A 22,121-nucleotide genomic window follows, 5' to 3' on the forward strand; every position below is an offset into this window, starting at 1 on the left:
TGTACTTTTCATTAGTGCCTTCCCAGCACTCTCCTCCCCGCCCCCATGCTGGGAAGTGTAGCAGAGTCACAGAAAATGTGCTCCCTAGGTAATCTACTTCGTGGTATATTCTCAGTCACTGTACAGGCTTTGCTTGGCCTTCTCCTTTCAACCCAGCTCCAGTTATTCAGTCACGGAAAGCAAATTTTGAAAGGAACTGGCTGGAGGGGAGTCAAGAGTTACAGTTTTTATTGGGTTGTAAGAAAAGTCATGATGCATTTTTCCAGCAGATGACACTAGTTAATTTTTGGAAGTACTAGAGTCATTTGAATCTATGTTATTGCTATGTCATTTGACAGTTGACAGTTCTAGCTCCATTCTAAAAAGAATAATTAAGCAATTTGGTCGAGTTTTGGAGATTTTATAACTATCTGAAGATGGAAGATCGAACTGTATTTTTGCCATATTTTACTTTTACTTCCATAAAGGGAAGAATGAGCATCACACTTGTGAAAAGTTGTGTATATTTTCGGTGACAACGTTCAGTACCAACAATAGCTCATGAAATTCTGCACTGGTGTTTGTGATCTCAACCACGCTACTTGGTCAGGGAGGCCCTCCAAGGTTGATGACGACAAAATAGAGGCACTGATCGAGTCAAACTCATGTTACACGACACGAGATTGCAGAAAACACTGACCATCCATCATTCAAGCATTCACGACCACCCAAAGAAACTGGATACATAAGGAATCTTGATATTTGGGTTCCTCATGAAGTCAAAGAAGTTCATTTGGTCCCAACGTGATGATTCACCTCAAACACTGAAAGTAGACATTTCATCAAAGGAAGGTCATGCTCTCAGTGTGATGAGATTTTACAGGTGTTGTGCTTTTCAAGATCCTACCAAGGAACTAGTCAATCCATTCAAATGTGCACTGTCAGCAACTGGACAGTTTGAACAATTCCATCATCCAGCAATGAGCAGAGCTCATTAACCACAAAGGAGTTGTGTTCCATCAGGACAACCGGAGACCACATTCAAGTTTGACCACCCATCAAAAATGACTGGAGCTTGGATATGACGTGCTGTCACACCCACCACACTCGCCTGACCTTACACCGTCAGACCTCTACCTGTTTGACTCTGTTCAAAACTCCCTGTGGGTGGGACCAGCAGTTAGCATAATGGCTATGTCACTGGACTCCCATATAGTCGACCGCGATTCGCGTCCCAGACCTGGTGGCTTAAAACTCACGCCAGGCGCGTGTGCATGCGTGCCCAAGATTCCGAGAGGAGAATGGAAGAGAAGGGATTGCCGCGTGGCCATCCCCCCTGGGGGGTGATTTCTCACTTTCTGTCTCTCTGTCTGTCTCTGTCTGGCAAGCACATGTGCCCTATAGCAAAAACCTCTTTTTTTAAAAAAATTATTAAATCTCATTTATTCATTCATTTTATTTTTAATTTGACAGAGACAGACAGAAAGAGAGAAAGTGAGAAAGCAAGCTACCAGGTCCAGGATTTGAACCATGGTCAGCCATGTGGGAGTATCCAGCACCTTAACCACCATGCCACCTGCTGGCCCCATAAAAACCTCTTAAAAAAAAAAAAAAACTCTCTGTGGGTGTAACGTTCAATTCATACGAGGCAATAAATCAGCACCTTGTTCATTCTTTCTTCATAAAGACAGGTCCTTCTATGAATGAGGAATTATGAAGCTCACTGAAAGATGGCAAAATGTTATTGAACAAAATGGGAAATATAGTATTGATTGATCTTTGTTCTGTATATAATGACCTTTGAAAAACAGAAAAAATAAGTCATGACTTTTCTGATAACCCAATATTTTCAGGTTCTCCACGTACTGTAAGACATAGAAAAAATGTGTTGAATATGGTTTCCTCTGCAACAGTAATAACATCAGGTTAATAGATACAAATACTGGAAGACTGAGGTTTTCCACCTTCATCTACATATTTCTTTTCACATTCCTTTTGTTTAAACCAAACTAGACCTTTATGGTTCTACGTCTCTACGTTGGTGAAAAGTGCTCTCACAAATGACATTCATCTTTCTTTCCTATAATCCTCTGGAAAAGGTAACAGTATTTCCATGTTTTGAAAATACTCTGGCTCTATTTGCATTTTGCAGATGAGAAAAGAGAACAAACATGAAATGGCTTGGCAAAAGCACATACCTAGCAGGCCCAAAACAAGGGCTTCTGGCTCCACATACAATGCTATTTTTCAACTGCATCACAACATTCTACTTCAGATGGAAATTAAAATGGAAAGTGAGAAGAAACCAACTGTTGCAACATAAATCACCTTGAAATGTTTTAGAAGGTGAAGCTAAGAAGTGCTTAGGTTCATCTTCAATAATTTAAACATGGAGAAAGAGTGCTTAAGTTTAACCTGTTATTTATTCACTTGGTGTTTGAGAACACATGCATTTCAGGTAGATATCAGGCAAGTCTGTCCTAACTCAAATCATTTCTCTTTTTTTTTAATAATAAAAAAAAATTGTATTTACTTAGGAGCATTCAAAATGTCAACAAAACAGCTGCAACTTTCTTTTTTTTTTTGCAATTACAGAGTGGTATTCAGTTAACGGAACAATGATTATTTCATATAAGATGCATCAGAGACAAATGAAGATAAAAAAACTACCATCCCCACATATAACTAATTTGTGCTGTGCATCAACAAGAACCTGCTATAAATTTCCATGCTAATTTACAACCCTCATACTGTACCAGGCAAGGTTAGTGGTCATTGAAAATACCACCAGGGGACAGACAGGTGTGCGTGGTGGTTGAGGTGGCTGGACTCCTGCATGGTTGACTACGGTGCAAGTTCTGCCTGGACCTGGCAGCTTGCTTTCTCACTTTTTGTCTGTCTCTCTGTGTCTCTCTGGTCAACTTCAAAAAAATTAAAATAAAATAATGACAATGAATAAAATTTTTTAAAAAAGAAAATACCACCAGGACAGGGCTCTCTAAAGACACATTCGGTAGTGTGTTAACTATACAAAAAAAGACACTACATTTTAAAAACAAATCTTACACAGCCTTATATTTCAATTTTTCTCTTTAATAGGAGTGAGTTGTATACAGGGGGGCTAAATGCTTTATAGATAAGGAAAAACAAATGCGCTAGAACCAACTTATTCATCATCATTATCTTCATCTTCATCCTCTATATCTTCCTCCTCTTCCTCATCTTCATCTTCCTCGTGGTCCTCCTCCTCCTCCTTTTTCTTGCTTTCAGCCTTGACAACTCCCCTTATTGTGGCATCAGGCTTTCCTTTAGCTCGGTATGCAGCAATATCCTTTTCGTACTTTTCCTTCAGCTTAGCAGCCTTCTTTCCATAAGGCTGTAGATCGTCTGCAGCAGTGCTATTCCACATCTCTCCCAGTTCCTTTGCAACATCATCAATGAATAGGCCAGGATGTTCTCCTTTGATTTTTGGGCAATATTCAGAACAGCACAAGAAAAAGGCCAAAGGAGGCCTCTTGGGTGCATTGGGATCCTTGAACTTCTTTTTTGTCTCCCCTTTAGGAGAGATATAGGTTTTCATTTCTCTTTCATAACGGCCCTTGTCTGCCTTTGCCATATCTTCAAACTTCCCTTTCTCTTAAGCAGACATGGTCTTCCACCTCTGAGCACTTCTTAGAAAACTCTGAGAAGTTGACGAAAGCATCTGGGTGCTTATTTTTGTGCTCCTCCCAGCAACTTTGCACAAAGAATGCATGTGATGACATTTTGCCTAAATTTCCAGACAGACCTCTGACTTAGCCAAGCTACTGTGATAATATATGTTTTTTCTGAGGGGACGAAGCTGTCTTCGGATTCTCAATAGGGTCTGTGGGTCTGAAAAATGAAGTCACTAATCCAGTGGAATGGTATTTAGACAAATTTAAAACTAATACACCACAAGGGACCAGCAGATGGCATAATGGCATAATGATTATGTCACTGGACTCCTATGTGGTCGATTATGGTTTGAGTTCTGGACCTGGTGGCTTAAAACACACTAGACAAGACGAGCAGATAACGTAATGATCATGTCATTGAACTGCCATGTAGTCAACTGTGGTTCAAGTCCTGGACCTGCTGGGAGGGACCAGCAGCTGGTGTAATGGCTATGTCACTGGACTCCCATGTAGTTGACTGTGGTTCGAGTACCAGACCTGGAGGCTTAAAACTCACACCAGGCGCATGTGCGTGTGTGCCCAAGATCCCAAGAGGAAGATGGAGGAGAAAGGACTGCAGCATGGCCATCTCCCCAGGGGGTGATTTCTTGCTTTCTGTCTCTGTCTTTCTGGCAAGCACAAGCGCCCTGTAACAATAATTTCTCAAAACGAAACAAAACAAAACAAAACAAACAAAAAAACTCGCACTGGGTGCATGTGCATGCCAAGAGGGGAATGGAGGAGAAGGGATTGCAGAATGGCCATCCATTCTGGGTAGTGATTTCTCGCTTTCTGTCTCTGTCTCTCTGGCAAGCACATGAGCCCATGAGCCCTATAGCAAAAAATCTCTCTAGAAAACGAAACAAAAAAAAAAAATCCAGGGACCAGCAGTTAGCATAATGGCTCTGTCGCTGGACTCCCATGTAGTCGACTGCGGTTCGAGTCCCGGACCTGGTGGGTTAAACTCATGCCGGGCGTGTGTGCGTGCGTGCCCAAGATCCCAAGAGGAGAATGGAGGAGAAGGGACTGCAGTGTGGCTATCCCCTCTGGGGGTGATTTCTCACTTTCTGTCTCTCTGTCTGTCTCTGTCTGGCGAGAGCACGCGCCTTATAGCAAAAATCTCTCAAAAAAAAAAAAAAAATCTTATGCCAGGTATGTGTGTGTGCATGCCTAAGATTCTAGAAGGAGAGGAGACTGAGAAGTGGCCATCCTCCAGGGGGATGATTTTTCGCTTGTTCTCTCTGTCTCTCTGGCGAGTACAAGTGCCCTATGGCAAAAAAAATTCTCTTATAAAACAAAACAAAACAAAAAACCTAATATACCACAAAATAAAATATGTCAAAATATACAAAAGAGGAATAGAGTAATGATATTCTTCAAAGGAAGAAACCACAGAGACATTTTTGAAAATGCTATTTCAGGAGGCATCTGAGTATAGGCTTAAATGTGGGTTGAATTCAGCAGATTTAACAGGAGAGGAAGGTGAGTAATTTTTTCCTTTTTTGTTTTTAAGAGAGATTTTTGCTATAGGGGCACATGCGCTTGCCAGAGAGACAGAGAGAAAGAGAGAAATCACCCCCAGGGGTATGGTCATCCCACAATCCCTTCTCCATTCTCCTCTCAGGATTTTGGGTACACACACATACCTACCTGGTGCGTTTTACACCACTGGTTCCAGGACTTGAACCATGGTCACCTACACAGAAACCCAGCAATGCAACCATTATGTAACTGGCTGATCTCAGAAGGTGAGGAATTTTTAAAATGAGAGGAAAAGCCAATGAGAATGGCAGGGAACCAAAGGAAAGGGGCTGTTTGAACACAGGATATGCTTAGAGAAACACGAGGGATGTGGAAGAGAAGCAGGTGTGTCAAAAGCCATGCTAGAAATTCGGCAGGACCCACCCAAAGCAGAGAACAGCCACAGGCTTTCTGGGAGTGATGGGACGAGGCAACATACAGCAGGAGGGAAGCATGAAGACAGCTATTAAGTAGGAGCTAAAAAAAAGTGGATTCTCTGTGGCCAGAAATGAAAACCATGTTAAACATCTTCATGAATCTTAAGCAGGTGCTCAAGTATAGGCCCTATTGTGGCATCTGAAGGAAAACATCCACCTCGAAAGCTTCCCTGGAATGAACTGTTTACTTTCACAAACAATGCTTTATTCTCAGCACTATCCTGAATATGTAAAAAACAAAAACAAAAATCTCAATAAATTTCACAGATGATATGCATACTAATTGGCAATAAAAGAACATAGATACAATTCTGTTCAAATATAGAGAGATTCCTTACATAATTTGAGAAAAGTATTTTTTAAAACATCCCTTCATGTTTTCATTTATTAAAACAAGGTGGCAAATCTAAACAGAATGTTAATACTGAAGTGGACTCTGATTGAGGCACACTCATACAAACTTAACAATGAGACAAGGTGAAGCCCCCCATGACATGGCTCCAATGACCAAACACCCTGCAGAAAACTCTGCAGTAGTGCTCATTAGCTTACCTTCACAAAATAGTCAAACAAGGGCTTGTATTTCTTGCCTTTCAGATAGGTACCTGGAAATCTAGAAAAAGGAGAAAGGCAAACTCACAATAGGATTAAAATCAAAGAAATGAGGGGTTGGCCCTGAAGCCTAGTGGGTAGGGAGCTAGAGCCAACATGGCCAACCATGCTTTGAATCCCGGTTCTGGTAACTTGAAAAATCCTCCCAGGTGCATGTGCCCCTAATTCCTGGCAAGATGGGTAAATGGAAAAGAGATTGATGTGGCATCAACTCCAGGTACAAGGTGTTTTCTCCTTCTTTTCCTGTATTTCTCTGGCTATTAAAAAAAATAAGGCTGTAGCCATCAAATCACCACCCTCTCTACTATGCTTCCTCCTTAGTTACTAATGCTGAAACACCTGACTTAAAGGTACTCAGCAACAATACTTAAAACTAACCTTAAATCATATAGCTTTTGGATAATAAAGCTTCTCTTTTTAAAACTAAAGACATAAAGGTACACAAACCAACAACTGAATATGCACCTTTTTTTCTTTTGAGGTTTTTGCTTTAAAGCGTGTGTGCTTGCTGGAGAGACAAAGAGAAAGAGATAGTGAGAAATCACCCCCCGCAAGGGGATGGCCATGCCGCAATCCCTTCTCTTCTATTCTCCTCTGAGATTTTGGGCACACACGTGTACATGCCCCATTTGAGTTTCAAACCACTGAGTCCACATTAGAATTGCAGTCAGCTGCATGAGAAACAAGCGAAGTAACTACTATGTCATCTGTTGGCCCCCAAATACTCACCTTTCAAGGATCTCATAGTCACTCTCCAACTTGTAGAGGGCAGGTAATCTGGCTTCCATTAAAATGAGTACTTTTCCTCTGAGAGCATCTATTAGAACAAGGGAAAAGTGGACGTCAGTGACATCAGACTCTGGGCTCTGAGGACATGTGTTGGGCACACGTACTTCTGCATCAGTGGGCTGAGCACACATGGAGGAGCACTGCTTCCCGGATGTGGAAAGGACAAGGACGTTACGTGCAGATGGGTAGCTGGTGGCTACTAGTAGTGGCACCTACGTCCATTTTAAATGAATTATCTTTGTTTTCTCCTTTTAAAGGTAATATATGTAAATGTTTGAAAATCAGTTAACATTAAGAAAATGAGCGGTTCAAAAAAGCCAAAGTCCACAGAAAATTCCCCTATCCCTGCTCAGATAATCTATGAGTGTCTATTCATTCAACCACTTTTCTATGCAAACACTAACAAACACATTAGCAGAGGTGTAAGGTCTATGCATTTTTTTAAACAATTAAGATGTAATATATAGTTTTACAACTTATTTTCACCCATTAGCATCTTTCTGTATAATATCACATCCAAGTTTTCCTCATTCTTCTAAATAGCTCTACAGGACTCTAAGTTATAGAGAGACAGCAAGATTTTTTTTTTAATTGACTAAAAGACATTTAAATATGTTTCCGATTTTCACTGCTATGAACACCAAGATAATGAATGTCTTTAAACATCTGTGTACCTTGACTGGAAATGTTTCTGGAATAAACCATTGTAACAATGGAAAAGTTGGAGCAAATAAATGTAGGAACATTAAAATCTGATACTGACAAACTGTTCTATAAAATGCTGAAGCCTATGCCAATTTAAACTCCTCCCTATCAGGTATCATATACTCAAGAATTTATTAGAGTCCAAGTCAAATCTTAGTTCACTAAAAGAAAACAAACTATGGTCAACGCTAAGGCCTTAACAATTTCTTGGAAAAAAAAAAATACAAAAAAACAAAAACCTTGAAAAATGGCTATCAGTAAGGCTGCTACTCCCCACTTCTGACCTCGCAATAACTCCAGTACATGTGACACCACACTTTAGGGTAAAATTCAGATCCATGGTGTGCCAAGTGTAGGAGTCACAGGCAGGCAGAGGGGAATGCTTTGAAATCTCACTCAGATGGCCCTGCAGATGCTCAGGATCATTGCGAATGACCAACCATAGTGACACACAGAAATTGTGCAGATGAAAGGGCGCTTGTCCTGGCTGCAGACATCCGAGACACACCTTTTTTCTGACTCCCAATCCTTTCCTGATTCTTTTCAATATTCTTCTACTTTTTTTTTTTTTTTGAATAGGTTTTTGCTATAGGGCACGTTTGGTCACAAGAAAGAGACAGGGAGACAGAAAGTGAGAAATCACCCCCCAGGACGATGGCCACGCTGCAATCCCTTCTTTTCCATCCTCCTCTCAGGATCTTGGGCATGCACGCACACGAGCCCAGCATGAGTTTAAGCCACCAGGTCTGGGACTCGAACCATGGTTGGCTACATGGGAGTCCTGTGACATAGCCATTGTGCCAACTGTTGGTCCCCTTTCTCAATATTCTTTATTTGCCAGAATAAACACTGTGAAATGTTAATTGTTTTAATACACCTTCAAAGGACCAGCAGATGGTGTAATGGTTATGTTGCTGGACTCCCACATAGTAGACTACAGTCTGAGTCCTGGACCCAGCAGCTTAAAACACGCTGGATGTGTGGGAGTGCATGCCTAAAATCCAGAGAAGAGACTGGAGGAGAAGGGACTGTAGCACGGCCATACCCCTACTAGGTGATTTCACACTTTCTGTCTCCAAGTCTCTGTCTCTGGCGAGTGCACATACCTTACAGCAAAAATTTATTTAAAAAAGAATAACACAGTTTCAGGGACCAGCGGGTGGCATGGAGGTTAAGGCACTGGAAACTCCCACACGGCCGACCATGGATTGAGTCCCGGACCTGGTGGCTTGGTTTCTCACTTTCCCTCTCTCTCTTTCTGTGTGTGTCTCTCTCTGGTCAAATTTAAAAAAATAAATGAATAAGTAAAATTTTAGGAAAAAAAAAGAATAACACAGTTTCAAAAAAATAAATGGGTCAAACATTTGTAAGTGGTATTAAATGTGGTGTAATCATTACCAAGATCTAAACCCAAAACCTTTTCATTATTCCAAATTTACTCTGTACTCATGAAGTAACAACTCCGCCTCCCCTGTTAGCCAATGTACTTTGATTCTGATAGAGAATCTAGATACCTTATGTGAATAAAATCAGAGTATCTGCCCTTTTGTGACTAGCTTACTTCTCATCTAAAATAATGACATTAAGGCTCATCCAAATGGTGCAATGTCAGAATGTCCTTCCTTTTCAAAGCAGAATAGTATTCCAATATGCGCAATACCATGGTGTGTTTTCCATTTACCCACTGAGAGACATTTGGGTTGCTTCCATCTCTTGGCTATATTGAAAGATATTGCTACGCATTAACCTAAGCTTCCAATTCCCACTCTCAATTCTTTGGTAAATACCCAGAATTGAAGCTGCCCAGTCATGTGGAAATTTTGTTTGACTTTTTGAAGGAATGTCATATTTTCCACAGGTTTGGTTCTTTGTCTTAGTTGCCTCACATATTTTTTCTTTTTCTGGGAATGAATTTTTCTCTTCTTTGCCTTATACTACTTCCTGTAAAACTGAGCCAGAAGGTATATTGGGTCACAGAGAATTATGTGTTTTTTCATATAACTCTCTATGGAAAAGGGCCTCGCTGCGACAATGGTAACTGTCTACCAGGGAGTACTGAAAAAATACAACATTTTCAAGTTCTGGCACCAATTCCTAATAACCACATGATATCACATTGCTGAATCTCAGATTCCTCCTCTGCAAAAAGGATATAATGTGTAAAACATACTAAAAACTGAAAATTATAATAAAACTTTACTTCCTACTTTTTAATCATACACCTCTAACTACTTTACTTTTTGTGTATTTTCAATCAGAAATTTAAAAAAACCTTTTTGGAGGTTATTTTCTAATTACATCAAATCCCCCCTGCCCTTTGGAGAGATTTTTACTACAGGGCATGTGTGCTCACCAGAAAGACAGAGAGAGACAGAGAGACAGAAAGCGAGAAATCACCCCCCCACCAGGGGGATGGCCATGCTGCAATCCCTTCTCCTCTAATCTCCTCTTGGGATCTTGTGCACGCACCCACATGCGCCTGGCATGAGTTTAAGTCTCCGGGTCTGGGACTTGAATTGTGGTCAACTAAGTGGGAGTCCAGCGACATAGCCATTGCACTAACTGCTGGTCTCCATATTCTTTTCAAAGAACTGTATTACTACTCAAAAAACAATTTTTTTAAAGTGACCTTTCATGTTTTTCCAAAATGTAAATGATCTTATCCCTGCTAACTGCAAGTACCCAGGCTCATGCTCACCTTTAATCTTCACATATTGCATATCTGGATTAACACAGAGAGCAAGGTTACTAGGTAGAGTCCAGGGAGTGGTTGTCCAAGCAACTAAAGATATATTTTCATCCTCCTCCAAAGGGAAAATGACAAATACTGAAGGATCTTGAACATCCTGAAATAAATTAACATCAAGTTTTGCTCACCAGAAAGACAGAGAGAGACAGAGAGACAGAAAGCGAGAAATCACCCCCCCACCAGGGGGATGGCCATGCTGCAATCCCTTCTCCTCTAATCTCCTCTTGGGATCTTGTGCACGCACCCACATGCGCCTGGCATGAGTTTAAGTCTCCGGGTCTGGGACTTGAATTGTGGTCAACTAAGTGGGAGTCCAGCGACATAGCCATTGCACTAACTGCTGGTCTCCATATTCTTTTCAAAGAACTGTATTACTACTCAAAAAACAATTTTTTTAAAGTGACCTTTCATGTTTTTCCAAAATGTAAATGATCTTATCCCTGCTAACTGCAAGTACCCAGGCTCATGCTCACCTTTAATCTTCACATATTGCATATCTGGATTAACACAGAGAGCAAGGTTACTAGGTAGAGTCCAGGGAGTGGTTGTCCAAGCAACTAAAGATATATTTTCATCCTCCTCCAAAGGGAAAATGACAAATACTGAAGGATCTTGAACATCCTGAAATAAATTAACATCAAGTTTTATTATACAAATCCATAATAGAAAACATGGAAGAAAAAGAAAGTGATACTAAAGAGGAATACAATATATAAATTTTCAGTATTTTCAGTAATTCTTAACGGAAAACCGTTTTTACATTTATAAGAAAATACACGCCTAGTCGTAGTGATATGTTCTACTTAAGTAGCACACGGTGTGACCCCTGGAAGGCCCAAGATCAAGTTCCAGTCCAATCTAAAGGTCAGGTGTGGTAGTATGCACCTGTAAATCTCAGTGACCTGGGGAGCCTGAAGAAGGAAGCCCACATGATGAAATTCTGACTTAAAAACGAAACAAACCCAAGACAATAAAAAAAAAAAAAAACCCTCAAATACACGATGTCTTAGCAATCACCTTAGTAGTCACAAATATAAAACATGTTAAGACATACTTTTAAAAGTAATGAATCAATAAGACCAGCAGACGGTGTAGTGGTTTTGTCACTGGACTCCCACATGGCTAACTGTGGTTTGAGTCGTGGACTTGATGACTTGAAACCTGTGCTTACATGCCACAAAATCCCAGGAGGAGAGTGGAGGAGAAGGGATTGTGGCATGGCCATTCCCCCTAGGGAGTGATTTCTTATATTTACATATAAAACACACAAATCTAAAATGAAAGACTACAAACATTAGCCTGGACTCAGCTGTGTGAGAATCATGAAACAGACTGAAGAACTGTTTGAAGAGTGCTGGAGACATAGTAGTTGAATGAAGCACATCTAGGATTTATCTCTGCATAAAGGACATTATTGAGAGTGACTAAGATCTACAAATTAGATAATATTGTATCAACTTATTTGAAAGAAAGTTACTAAGTTTAGGAGATACTTAGGTAACATCTAGAGAAAAGGGCACATCATGTCTGTAACTCACTCCCAATGGTTGCTGCAGGGCCAGCAGTAGGGTGATAGATGCGGTGGCTGCATCCCACATTTCTGACTGTTGAGTTCTGGACCTGGACGCTTGAAAAACATGGCAGGCAAGTATGTGAACATGCCCAGAATCGCAAAAGGAGGGAAAGCTTGAGAAGGGAGTGTGGTATGATCTCTCGTAGGAGGTATTTTCTCACTTTCCCTCTGTCTGTCTACTTCTGGTAAGCACACATGCCCTCTAGCAAATTAAAAAAAATAAAAAGAACTGTGTCTCGCTCTCATAAAGGAGAGAAAAGGATAAAACCAATGTAAAAGATTAATAAGCAGGGAATCCAGCTGAAAGGTATACAGAATTTTTTTCAACTTTTCTGGAAGTTTGAAATTATGTCAAAACTAAGAATTAAAATTTTTCAAGACCAGCAGTTAGCATATTGGCTATGTCGCTGGACTCCCATGTAGCCAACTGTGGTTCGAGTCCCAGACCTGGTGGCTTAAACTCATGCTGGGCGCGTGTGCGTACATGCCCAAGATCCGAGAGGAGAATGGACGAGAAGGGATTGTGCGGCATGGCCACCCCCCCTGGGGGGGGGGGATTTCTCACTTTCTGTCTATGTCTCTCTGTCTTTCTGGAGAGCGCACACGCCCTATAGCAAAAATCTCTCAAAAAAAGTATTAACATTTTTCAAATAAAAACTTTCAAGAAAACTTAAGCTGCAATCAGTACATATAACACATCAAAAAGGTATAACAGGGAACCAGCAGTTAGCGTAATGGCTATGTCGCTGGACTCCCATGTAGCCGAATGCGGTTCGCGTCCTGGACCCAGTAGCTTAAAACTCACCCCGGGCGCGTGCCCCAGATCCCGAGAGGAGAATGGAGGAGAAGGGAATGAGGCATGACCATCCCCCCTGGGGGGTGATTTCTCACTTTCTGTCTCTCTGTCTCTGTCTGTCTGGCAAGCGCACGCGCCCTATAGCGAAAACCTCTCCAAAAAAAAAAAAAAAGGTGTAACAAAAAAGTGATAGGAGATACCATGTGCCATGTGCAAATAAGGGTGCAGAGGAATCAGAACAGTCTGATGGGAGGCTAAATCAGTATAAACACTTTGGAAAACTGTTCATCAATACGTCTTAGAAGAGGGATCAGCAAACTGTGGTCCATGGGGGAAATATGGCTTATCACCTGCTTTCATACAGGTTTAGAAAGATTTGAGTAGCATGGCAGAGACCTTCTAGGCCCAAAAAGTCAAAAAATGTATATTATTCAGAAAGTCTGCCAACTCTAGTACTAGAAGAATTAATAATATGCCTTATGACTAAATGATCCACTACTTCTTACATAACAGAAATGTGTACATTTGTTTATCAAAAGAAAAGTTCTAGAATGTTCACAGTAGCACTATTTGTAAAGCCAAAAATCAGCAATTACTTAAATGGCCACCAATGTTATAGTGGATGAAGACTAGAGAGTCATTATAATGATGATGTCCAAGTACATACTATGTGGGCAACTACTGCAGACAGTGCTGAGCGAGAGAAGCTGGATGCAAACCACTATGCTGCAGGGTTTGTTTATAGACAGTGGGCAAAGAACCAGTGTACTACAAGTAAGGACAGGAGCTGGTGAGGTTCTTTTCCACGCTGGATTCACAGATGTGTTCACCGGTGAAAGCTCACACAGCTGTGTTCTTTAAATGAATATTGTACTTGGACCAAGCCACAATGATCAATGCAAACCATGGACAAAGTGCTAATAAATAAATGGAGGGGTTAAAAAAATGCCGCCTTGGGGCCAGTAGGTGGTGTGGTGGTTAAAGGCACCAGACAATAGCAGTTTGAGTCCTCGACCTGGTGGCTCTCTTTCTCACTCTCTCTGATCAAACTGGAAAATAGTAATAATAAAGTTAAATAATTCTTAAAAAAAAAAAAAAAAAAAAGCTGTCTTACTTAAACCAGACAATAAATAGGAAGAGTAAAAAATACTTAATTTCGGGACCAGCAGTTAGCATATTGGCTATGTCGCTGGACTCCCATGTAGTCGACCGCGGTTTGCATCCCAGACATGGTGGCTTAAAACTCACGCCGGGCGCGTGTGCGTGCGTGCCCAAGATCCCGAGAGGAGAATGGATTGCAGCGTGGCCATCCCCTCTGGGGGTGATTTCTCGCTTTCTGTCTCTCTCTGTCTGTCTGGCGAGCGCACACGCCCTATAGCAAAAAAAACTCTCCAAAAAAAAAAATACTTAATTTCAGTACATACAGTGCAATGAGTATAATAAACATAACATAAAATTAAAATAGGAAAACCTATGTAAAACAGTATCAGTGACTGCCTTTGTATATTGATAATATTTTTCTTGTTTTCCAAATTCCCAACAACAAATATGTCCTCACATTCAAATCACTGAACTCCTAAAAATTCAGTAACATCAAAAATAAGTATGTTTTGGGAACCAGCAGTTAGCGTAATGGCTATGTCACTGGACTCCCACGTAGTTGACCGTGGTTCGCGTCCCGGACCTGGTGGCTTAGAACTCATGCTGGGCGCGTGTGCGTGTGTGCCTAAGATCCTGAGAGGAGAATGGAGGAGAAGGGATTGTAGCACGACCATCCCCCTGGGGGGAGATTTCTCACTTTCTGTCTCTATGTCTCTCTCTGTCTGTCTGGCGAGCGCACGCGCCCTATAGTGAAAACCTCTCCAAAAAAAAATAATAATAATAAATATGTTTTTATATACCTCAAGCTGATAATCACATTTCCCTTGGAAGAGCTTTCTCCTCCAATTCAATTCACTATACATACTGCTTGACCATTTCTCAATAAGAATATGTTTACTTATTTCTAGAAGAGCACAAAGTCTGAAAGTTCTAGGAGCTCAATATTACAGCAGTCTAATAAGTAAAAATATAGTTGCCCAAGTGAAATTCCAGCACATGTCACAAGGATTCATATTATGAAATGTTCACAGCACTGTTACCATTTTAGAAGAAAACGGCAATGTTCTTTAAAACAACTCTACTGTCTATTATAAAAGAAATCAATTGTTTTATAAAATTCTGCACAGCAGGTAAACATAAACTCAAGGTACCTACAAAATATAAAGCATCTTTAAATTAAGATAAATTAAAAAATAAAAGGGAAGGTACATAAAAGGGAAGGCAGAGGAAGCACAGTTATATTTAAAAGCACGCAGAGGGGCTGGCAAGTGGCATAGTGATTCCTCATGGGGCTCCCACATGGCTGACCATGCTTCAAGTTCCAGAGCTGGTGACTTGCTTTTTCACTTTCTCATGTTATCTCTCTCTCTTTGTGTTCAAATTAAATATTAATAATAATAAATAAAATTAAATGAATAATTCTTAAAACAAACAAACAAAAAAGCATGCAGAATAATGCCATACACTGCCCATGGATACTTACATAGATAGTGAACATAAAGAAACATACATGGTAAAAATACTAAATTTAGCACAAACGTTACCTTTTTTATTTTTTTAAAGAGAGATTTTTGCTATAGGTCATGTGCACTTGCTGGAAAGACAGAGGGAGACAGAGAGGTCGAAAACAAGAAATCACCCCCCTGCGTAGGGCGGCCACGCCCGCAATCCCCTCTCCTCCATTTTCCTCTCAGGATTTTTGAGCACGTACGCACACTTGCCCAGCCCAGGACTCAAACCACGGTCAACTATGTGGGAGTCCAGCAATGTACCATTTGCTGGTCCCTCAGATGTTACTTTTTAGGATATAAGAAAGGAAACTAAAATGAGAAAGGTACTGTAAATAAACAATACATTCTAGTATAAAACAAAGTATCTACAACTATACATAACACAGAAGACTCATAAATACAAAGTTGGGCAAGAGAAAGCAGATATGAAAAGATACATACTGGATTTTCCCATGTACACAAAGTACAGTATCAGGCAAAACTAATCAACTATTATTTGCAATATCTGACACATTTGTAAAACACAGATGCACTTATTAGAACACATCAAATGGTATATTTAAGATTTGTGCATTTAATGGTATATAAATTTTACCCCACTCTCCAAAAAAAAGTCAGAAATAAACACTGACATCTCTTAATGACATATATACAGAAGGGCAAAGTAGTAATTTATATAAAATAGAAAAAATACAGAAAATGTTCAATTAAACCATGGGAATATCCATGCCATTCTCTTCTGAGGACTTTGGGCATGCATACATGTGCGCACGCACACACACACACATACACACGTGCCTGGTATGTTTTCCGAGTTGCTGGGCCTAGGATTCAAACTACATAGTCGGCCATGTGGGATCTAGCTACTTTAACCACCACGCCATAGGCTGGCCTGTGACTGGCAATATTATTGCACTCAGAAAGAAACAGACTCCCCAGACTAACATTCCACGCTAGGATTACCTGGGAACACTTAACTATGACACACAACTACTTAACTTCTGTGCACATAACTCAATGCTGAATAATGCCTCAGCATCTCTCATACCTTGTAATTCTGGTGTGATTCGAAGTTGGACAGTGGAGTGTTGCATGAGGTTGAGAAGGGCATGACTTTCACGCCTCTATAAACAAGGCCTTTATCATAGAGTTGTTTGAAGACCCACCTGGCAAGAAATGGAGTTTTCAATTTCATTACCACAATCCTATCTCTTCAAATGCAAACATTTAAGCCATTTTCTGTTTAGAATTTGTTTGCCAAAGAAATGAAAACACACTGTCTCTCAGTTAGACACTGGCTGGTAAGTTATGACAGATCAGTATAACTGGACACTAGGTAGACATATGGACATATTCAGAGGTGGCTGAATAATGCTAATAAGAAAAGTAATTTAGAAAAGCAACTGGGGGCCAGCGGGCCTAGTGATTATGGCACTGAACTCCCAGGTGGTTGACCATGGTTTGAGTCCTGGACTTGGTAGCTTGAAAATCATGCTAGGTGCGTATGCTTGTATGACCAAAATCCCAGAAGAGAAAGGGATTACAGCACAGCCATCTTCCCTGGTCGGGTGAGGGAATTTCTCACTTTCCTTTTCACTGTCTCTTTCTGGCTAGTACATGCACCCTATGGTAAAACATTTAAAAAAAAAAAAAAAAGGAAAAGAACTTGTGGGCCAGCAAGTGGCATGGTGGTTAACTATATCCCACAAGACTGACTCTGCGGTCTGGGTCCTTGACCTAGTGGCTTGAAAGATACACCAGGCACGTGTGCATGCATGCCCAAAATCCCAAGAGAGAATGGAGAAGGGATTGTGGTGTGGCCATCCACTCAGGGTGGGGAGTGGTTTCTCACTTTCCCTTTCTCTGTCTCTACATGTCTCTTTGTTGAGACATCCTACTGGCAAAAATCTGAAAAGAACCAAGACCCTTGCAGAAACAGCAAGACAGACCCTTGAAAACATGTATCTTTTTTCCTCTCCTTTTCTTTCCCCCTGACTCAGAGAAAACAAAACAAAACAAAAACTTTCCTTCAACACTTAAACATGTTGCATTAAGCTAAGTGTATGCACCAAGACACTGTAAATATCAACAGTAACAGTCATCCAAGTTCTCCCACGGTTTCTACTTCTATCTACTAACTGGATAAGAGAGTGCACTGGTAAGAAACACATTTAATTATGCATGCCTTTATTTAGTTCATCTTTGTATTCTAGTTCCTATGTGGTTAGCATGACAAATGAATGAAACTTTCTCCCATTTCTTAAAATGACATTTTAATTTTTTTGTAAAGAATGATTTAATCTTATTTATTTTTATTTTTAATTTGCTATAAGGCAGGTGTGCTCACCAGAGAAAGAGAAAGTGAGAAAGTGAGAAAGTAAGCTACAGTCAACCATATAGGAATTCAGTGCCCCAACCACCATGCCACCTGCTGGTCCTGACATTTTTATTTTTTAAATGTACATCTTTTTGGTCAGTAAGTAGTATGGAGGTTAAGGTAGCTGGATCCTATATGGTAAATTGTGCAGTTCAAGTCCTGGACCCAGAGTTTTAAATAACACGCTGAGAACATGTTTGTGTGCAACCAAACAAAAATGTCTGTTTTTACGTGACATTCCTATGGCTTTAGATAAAGCTTAAAAAGTGGTATTTTAAAGTAAATTTCCCAACTTTAAACTCAATCTTTCTTTTTTTTCTTTTTTTGAGAGAGATTTTTGCTATAGTGCAGGTGTGCTTGCTGGAGAGACAGAAAGTGAGAAATCACCCACTGGGGGGAATGGCCACGCCACAATCCTTTCTCCTCCATTCTTCTCTTGATATTTTAGGCACACACATGTATGCATTCAGCGTGAGTTTTAAGCAACCAGGTCCAGGATTCAAACCACAGTTGACTACATGGGAGTCCAACTACATAACCATGATGCCATCTGCTAGCTCCTAAACTCAATCTTTATTAATATATTCTTTGCTGTAAAGACTAGAGGAAGAATATCAGATTGACATAAGGTCACTGAATTAGCTGTGATTTCTCAGGAAGTTATAGTCACTTGCCTTTGCCTCAAACAGGGTGCTAATCCAATCCACAGGACTCTTGGCCAGATGAGAAAATTCATGTGGAGATTTTTGTATATTTAAAAAGACAACTCATTCTAAAGTATCACCTTTTTTTAAAAAATAAAAAATTTACTACAGAGTACAGGCACTCACTGAAGAATGTGGAAGGGAGTGAAAAAGCCCTCCCTAACTCCCCAACGCCCTTAGAGTATGGCTGTGCTGCAATCCCTTGTCTTGTATTGTCCTCTTGAGATTTTGCACATGCCTGGAATGTTTTTTAAGCTGCTAGGTCTGGGCCTCAAACTGTGCAGTTAGTTAGGTAGGATCCAGCTGCCTTCACCACATGGCCGGCTGGCCCAGTTATCACCATTACTAAAGGTATCTCTGTCTCGTCTTTATATTCACCCTTGGTCTGTGAGAGACTTATTTTTATGCCAACATGTTCCTCAGGAAAAACTAACATTCCAATACCAACAGGCTTTAAAAACTGTGTCCCGCCCAACCAAAGCAAGCTTTTATGTAAATTAAGCAGGATTAAAGCTGTATTATTCAACATGGCAGGCGATAGCCACATTGTGACTTTTAATTTAAACTTTTAAAAGTTTAATATTTAAATTCATTAAAACTAAAAATTCGGTTTCCCTCTTGCACTGAGCACATTTAATAGCTCTGGTCTAGAGCATGAGTAGGGCCTTCTTTTCCAGAAGTTTAACATGAAACTTGGTTTTTAGATGCCCGAATCAGGGAAACTCCAGTGGCTCTGTGAATGGGAAGCCTCTGTCTAATGTCTCTGGCACACCAATGAATCTAACTACTTCTTACCCTCGGGCACACAGGTCCAGGAAGGTGACCACTGGGTCTGAACAATGTACCAAGATATCTGGCTCATCGAAGGCAAAGGACATATGCTTAACAAGAGCAACGGATCCGGGCTAACAGAGATCTGAGTAAGGAAGCAGTCAGAGAAGCCTTCAAGCAAGGCAAGGCAAGCAGATCTTACAAAGGACCTTTGCAACTCATGGCTGATTTTGTATCTAATTTAATAAAAGTAGGACTTTCCTCAAGGCTGAGTTTATGGACCTAAGGTATTTTGTAACCATGATTATGCCTGTTTGCCCAGTAATAATTCTCAAACTATTGTGGGAGACCCACATTAAACCTCCTGTCAAGGTTAGCATTACTATCGCTAATGATATAGTTTAAAAAAAATAAAAAGAAATTTCCTTTGAAACTGTTATAGAACAGTTACTTGACTGTACAACAATTTTTCAGCATTAAATTCAAGCACACAATTTCTCAGACAAATCAATCAATTTCTGAAAACTCTTAAAATTTTTGTTACAGAAAGCATGTGTTTGCCAGAGATACTGGATGGGAGGAGTAAGAAATCACTTCCCGGGGCTGGCAAGTGGCACAGTGATTATAGGCGCTGGACTCCCACATGGCCAACCATGGTTCAAGTCTCGGACCTGGTGGCTTGCTTTCTCACTTCCTCTCTATCTCTGTCTCTCTCTGATCAAACTGGAAAATAATAATGATAATAATAATAAAGTTAAATAAAATAATTCTAAAAAAAAAAAAAATCACTTCCCGAGGGGGATGGTCATGTGGCAATATGTTCTACATTCTCCTCTTGAGATTCTTTTGGGCATGCATGCCCAATTGCCCAGTGGTTTTCACACCACTGGGTCCAGGACTTTAACCACACAGTGCGATCCAGCCCCCTAACCTCCATGCGATCTCTATCTCTGTCTCTCTCTGATCAAACTGGAAAATAATAATGATAATAATAATAAAGTTAAATAAAATAATTCTAAAAAAAAAAAAATCACTTCCCGAGGGGGATGGTCATGTGGCAATATGTTCTACATTCTCCTCTTGAGATTCTTTTGGGCATGCATGCCCAATTGCCCAGTGGTTTTCACACCACTGGGTCCAGGACTTTAACCACACAGTGCGATCCAGCCCCCTAACCTCCATGCGATCTGCTGGCCCCTTAAAACTAGTTTTTCCTAACTTAGGTAATAAACTAAACTGGCAAAAACCTGACATCCGACATCAGGCGATCTGTATGGGTGATAAATAATAATGTATTTGATGACAGAATGCTGTTCAATCTGCATATGGAGACCATGTGCTACAGAATACATGCTTACTCTGTTAATGTTTCTCCAACATTTTCAAAACATACTCGTTTCCCAAGATTTCAGATCAATAAGTATGGACCTGAAAACAATCCAATTCACGGTAGTCCACTTCCCACTGATCGATGTTACAGAATACTCATCACATCTATGACTTTAAATAAACCTACCAGACAGATTCCATGAACTGTGGGTAGAGAGTTTTGTAGTCATTGTCAAAGTCAATCCATCGTCCAAGTCTGTTAACAGTAGACTTTAAAAACAAAGACAGCAGAATAATATTAGACAATGGCATTTGTTATGGTACATCAACATCCTGTTTTACTTCTGTCACAACCACAATTTAAATCTATACTGGAAACAACACACTCAGTAAGGTTAAGACTCTGTTTTCTTGGCATTATCCTGTATGGAGCCAATGTTATTCACAAGTACAGACGTTCATTTATAAAAGTCCACTAAAACTACTATTCAGGAGTATTTCAGCACAGGTATAATGGCCACTGGCAAGAATCATCAATAAATGCTAAAATTAATAAGTGAAAGTAGGATAAGAAAAGGAGTATTTGCAAAAAATCCCCCCATAAGATGCTTGTTAATTACAAAGGGAGACTTAAAAGTTGGCAAAGGAGACACTTGACAGGTAACTCTTTAATCAAGTATAGTTACCAGCATCAATGAGACAGAACTATGCAGGTTTCCTGATACGGTACATGGGGAAAGGAATGACATCACATCTGAGGCATTCTTATTCTTTTTTTTAATAGACCATAGATTAATTTATTTTAACACCCATCATGCCATAAATTCATAGGGAATAGGTTCCAGTAGTTCAAGTTCCTTTCCATTGTTTCTCACAAAGTGTGATTCTCTGGGTGGAGCAGGCTGGCGCTTTAGTTGAACCCAGGTCCCTTTGTCTTTGGCTTCCTTCTTTTTCTGGTCATTTTCTTTTTTTTTTTATTTTTTAATAACTGTTTATTTTTTATTCTATTTATTCGTTTATTTATTTTAATTTGACCAGAGAGAGACACACAGAGAGAAAGAGAATGTGAGAAAGCAAGCCACCAGGTCCAGGACCTGAACCATGGTCGGCCACGTGGGAGCGTCCAGCGTCTTAAACCACCACTGCACCTGCTGGTCATTTTCCTTCACACATTTTAGGAAGGTCTCTCTGCTCTTAGAATGCTTAATATGCTCAAAATGCAAATTATCTTGGCAACAATCTTGCCCTTGACTTGTCTGTTTACAACAATGCCAACAGCATGCTGAGTAACATTATAGACTCTTCTAGTGTTGCCATGGTCACATTTGTGGGGCATTCCTTTTGATCAGTACCCATTCCTTTGTTGTCACTGTTATCACCTTTCTTGTAGATTAGTATATATGTTGGGAGAGGAACAACTCCATGTTTTCTAAAAGGCCTAGAGAACATATATCGGGTGCCTCTCCTCTTTC

The 22,121-nt window shown here is 40.2% G+C and overlaps 1 protein-coding gene across 1 annotated transcript in view; it reads right to left on the bottom strand.

The window, feature by feature from the left end:
- IARS1 (isoleucyl-tRNA synthetase 1) overlaps positions 1-22,121 on the bottom strand; it is a 123,159-nt gene that overhangs the window by 85,664 nt on the left and 15,374 nt on the right. The window contains 5 exon segments of the mRNA XM_014592812.2: positions 6,185-6,245; positions 6,974-7,061; positions 10,961-11,108; positions 16,517-16,634; positions 20,837-20,919. Coding sequence (XP_014448298.1) covers positions 6,185-6,245; positions 6,974-7,061; positions 10,961-11,108; positions 16,517-16,634; positions 20,837-20,919 — 498 coding nt within the window.

This window comes from Tupaia chinensis, unplaced genomic scaffold (assembly GCF_000334495.1).
Source record: "Tupaia chinensis unplaced genomic scaffold, TupChi_1.0 Scaffold138619_1, whole genome shotgun sequence".
Taxonomy (NCBI): domain Eukaryota; kingdom Metazoa; phylum Chordata; class Mammalia; order Scandentia; family Tupaiidae; genus Tupaia; species Tupaia belangeri.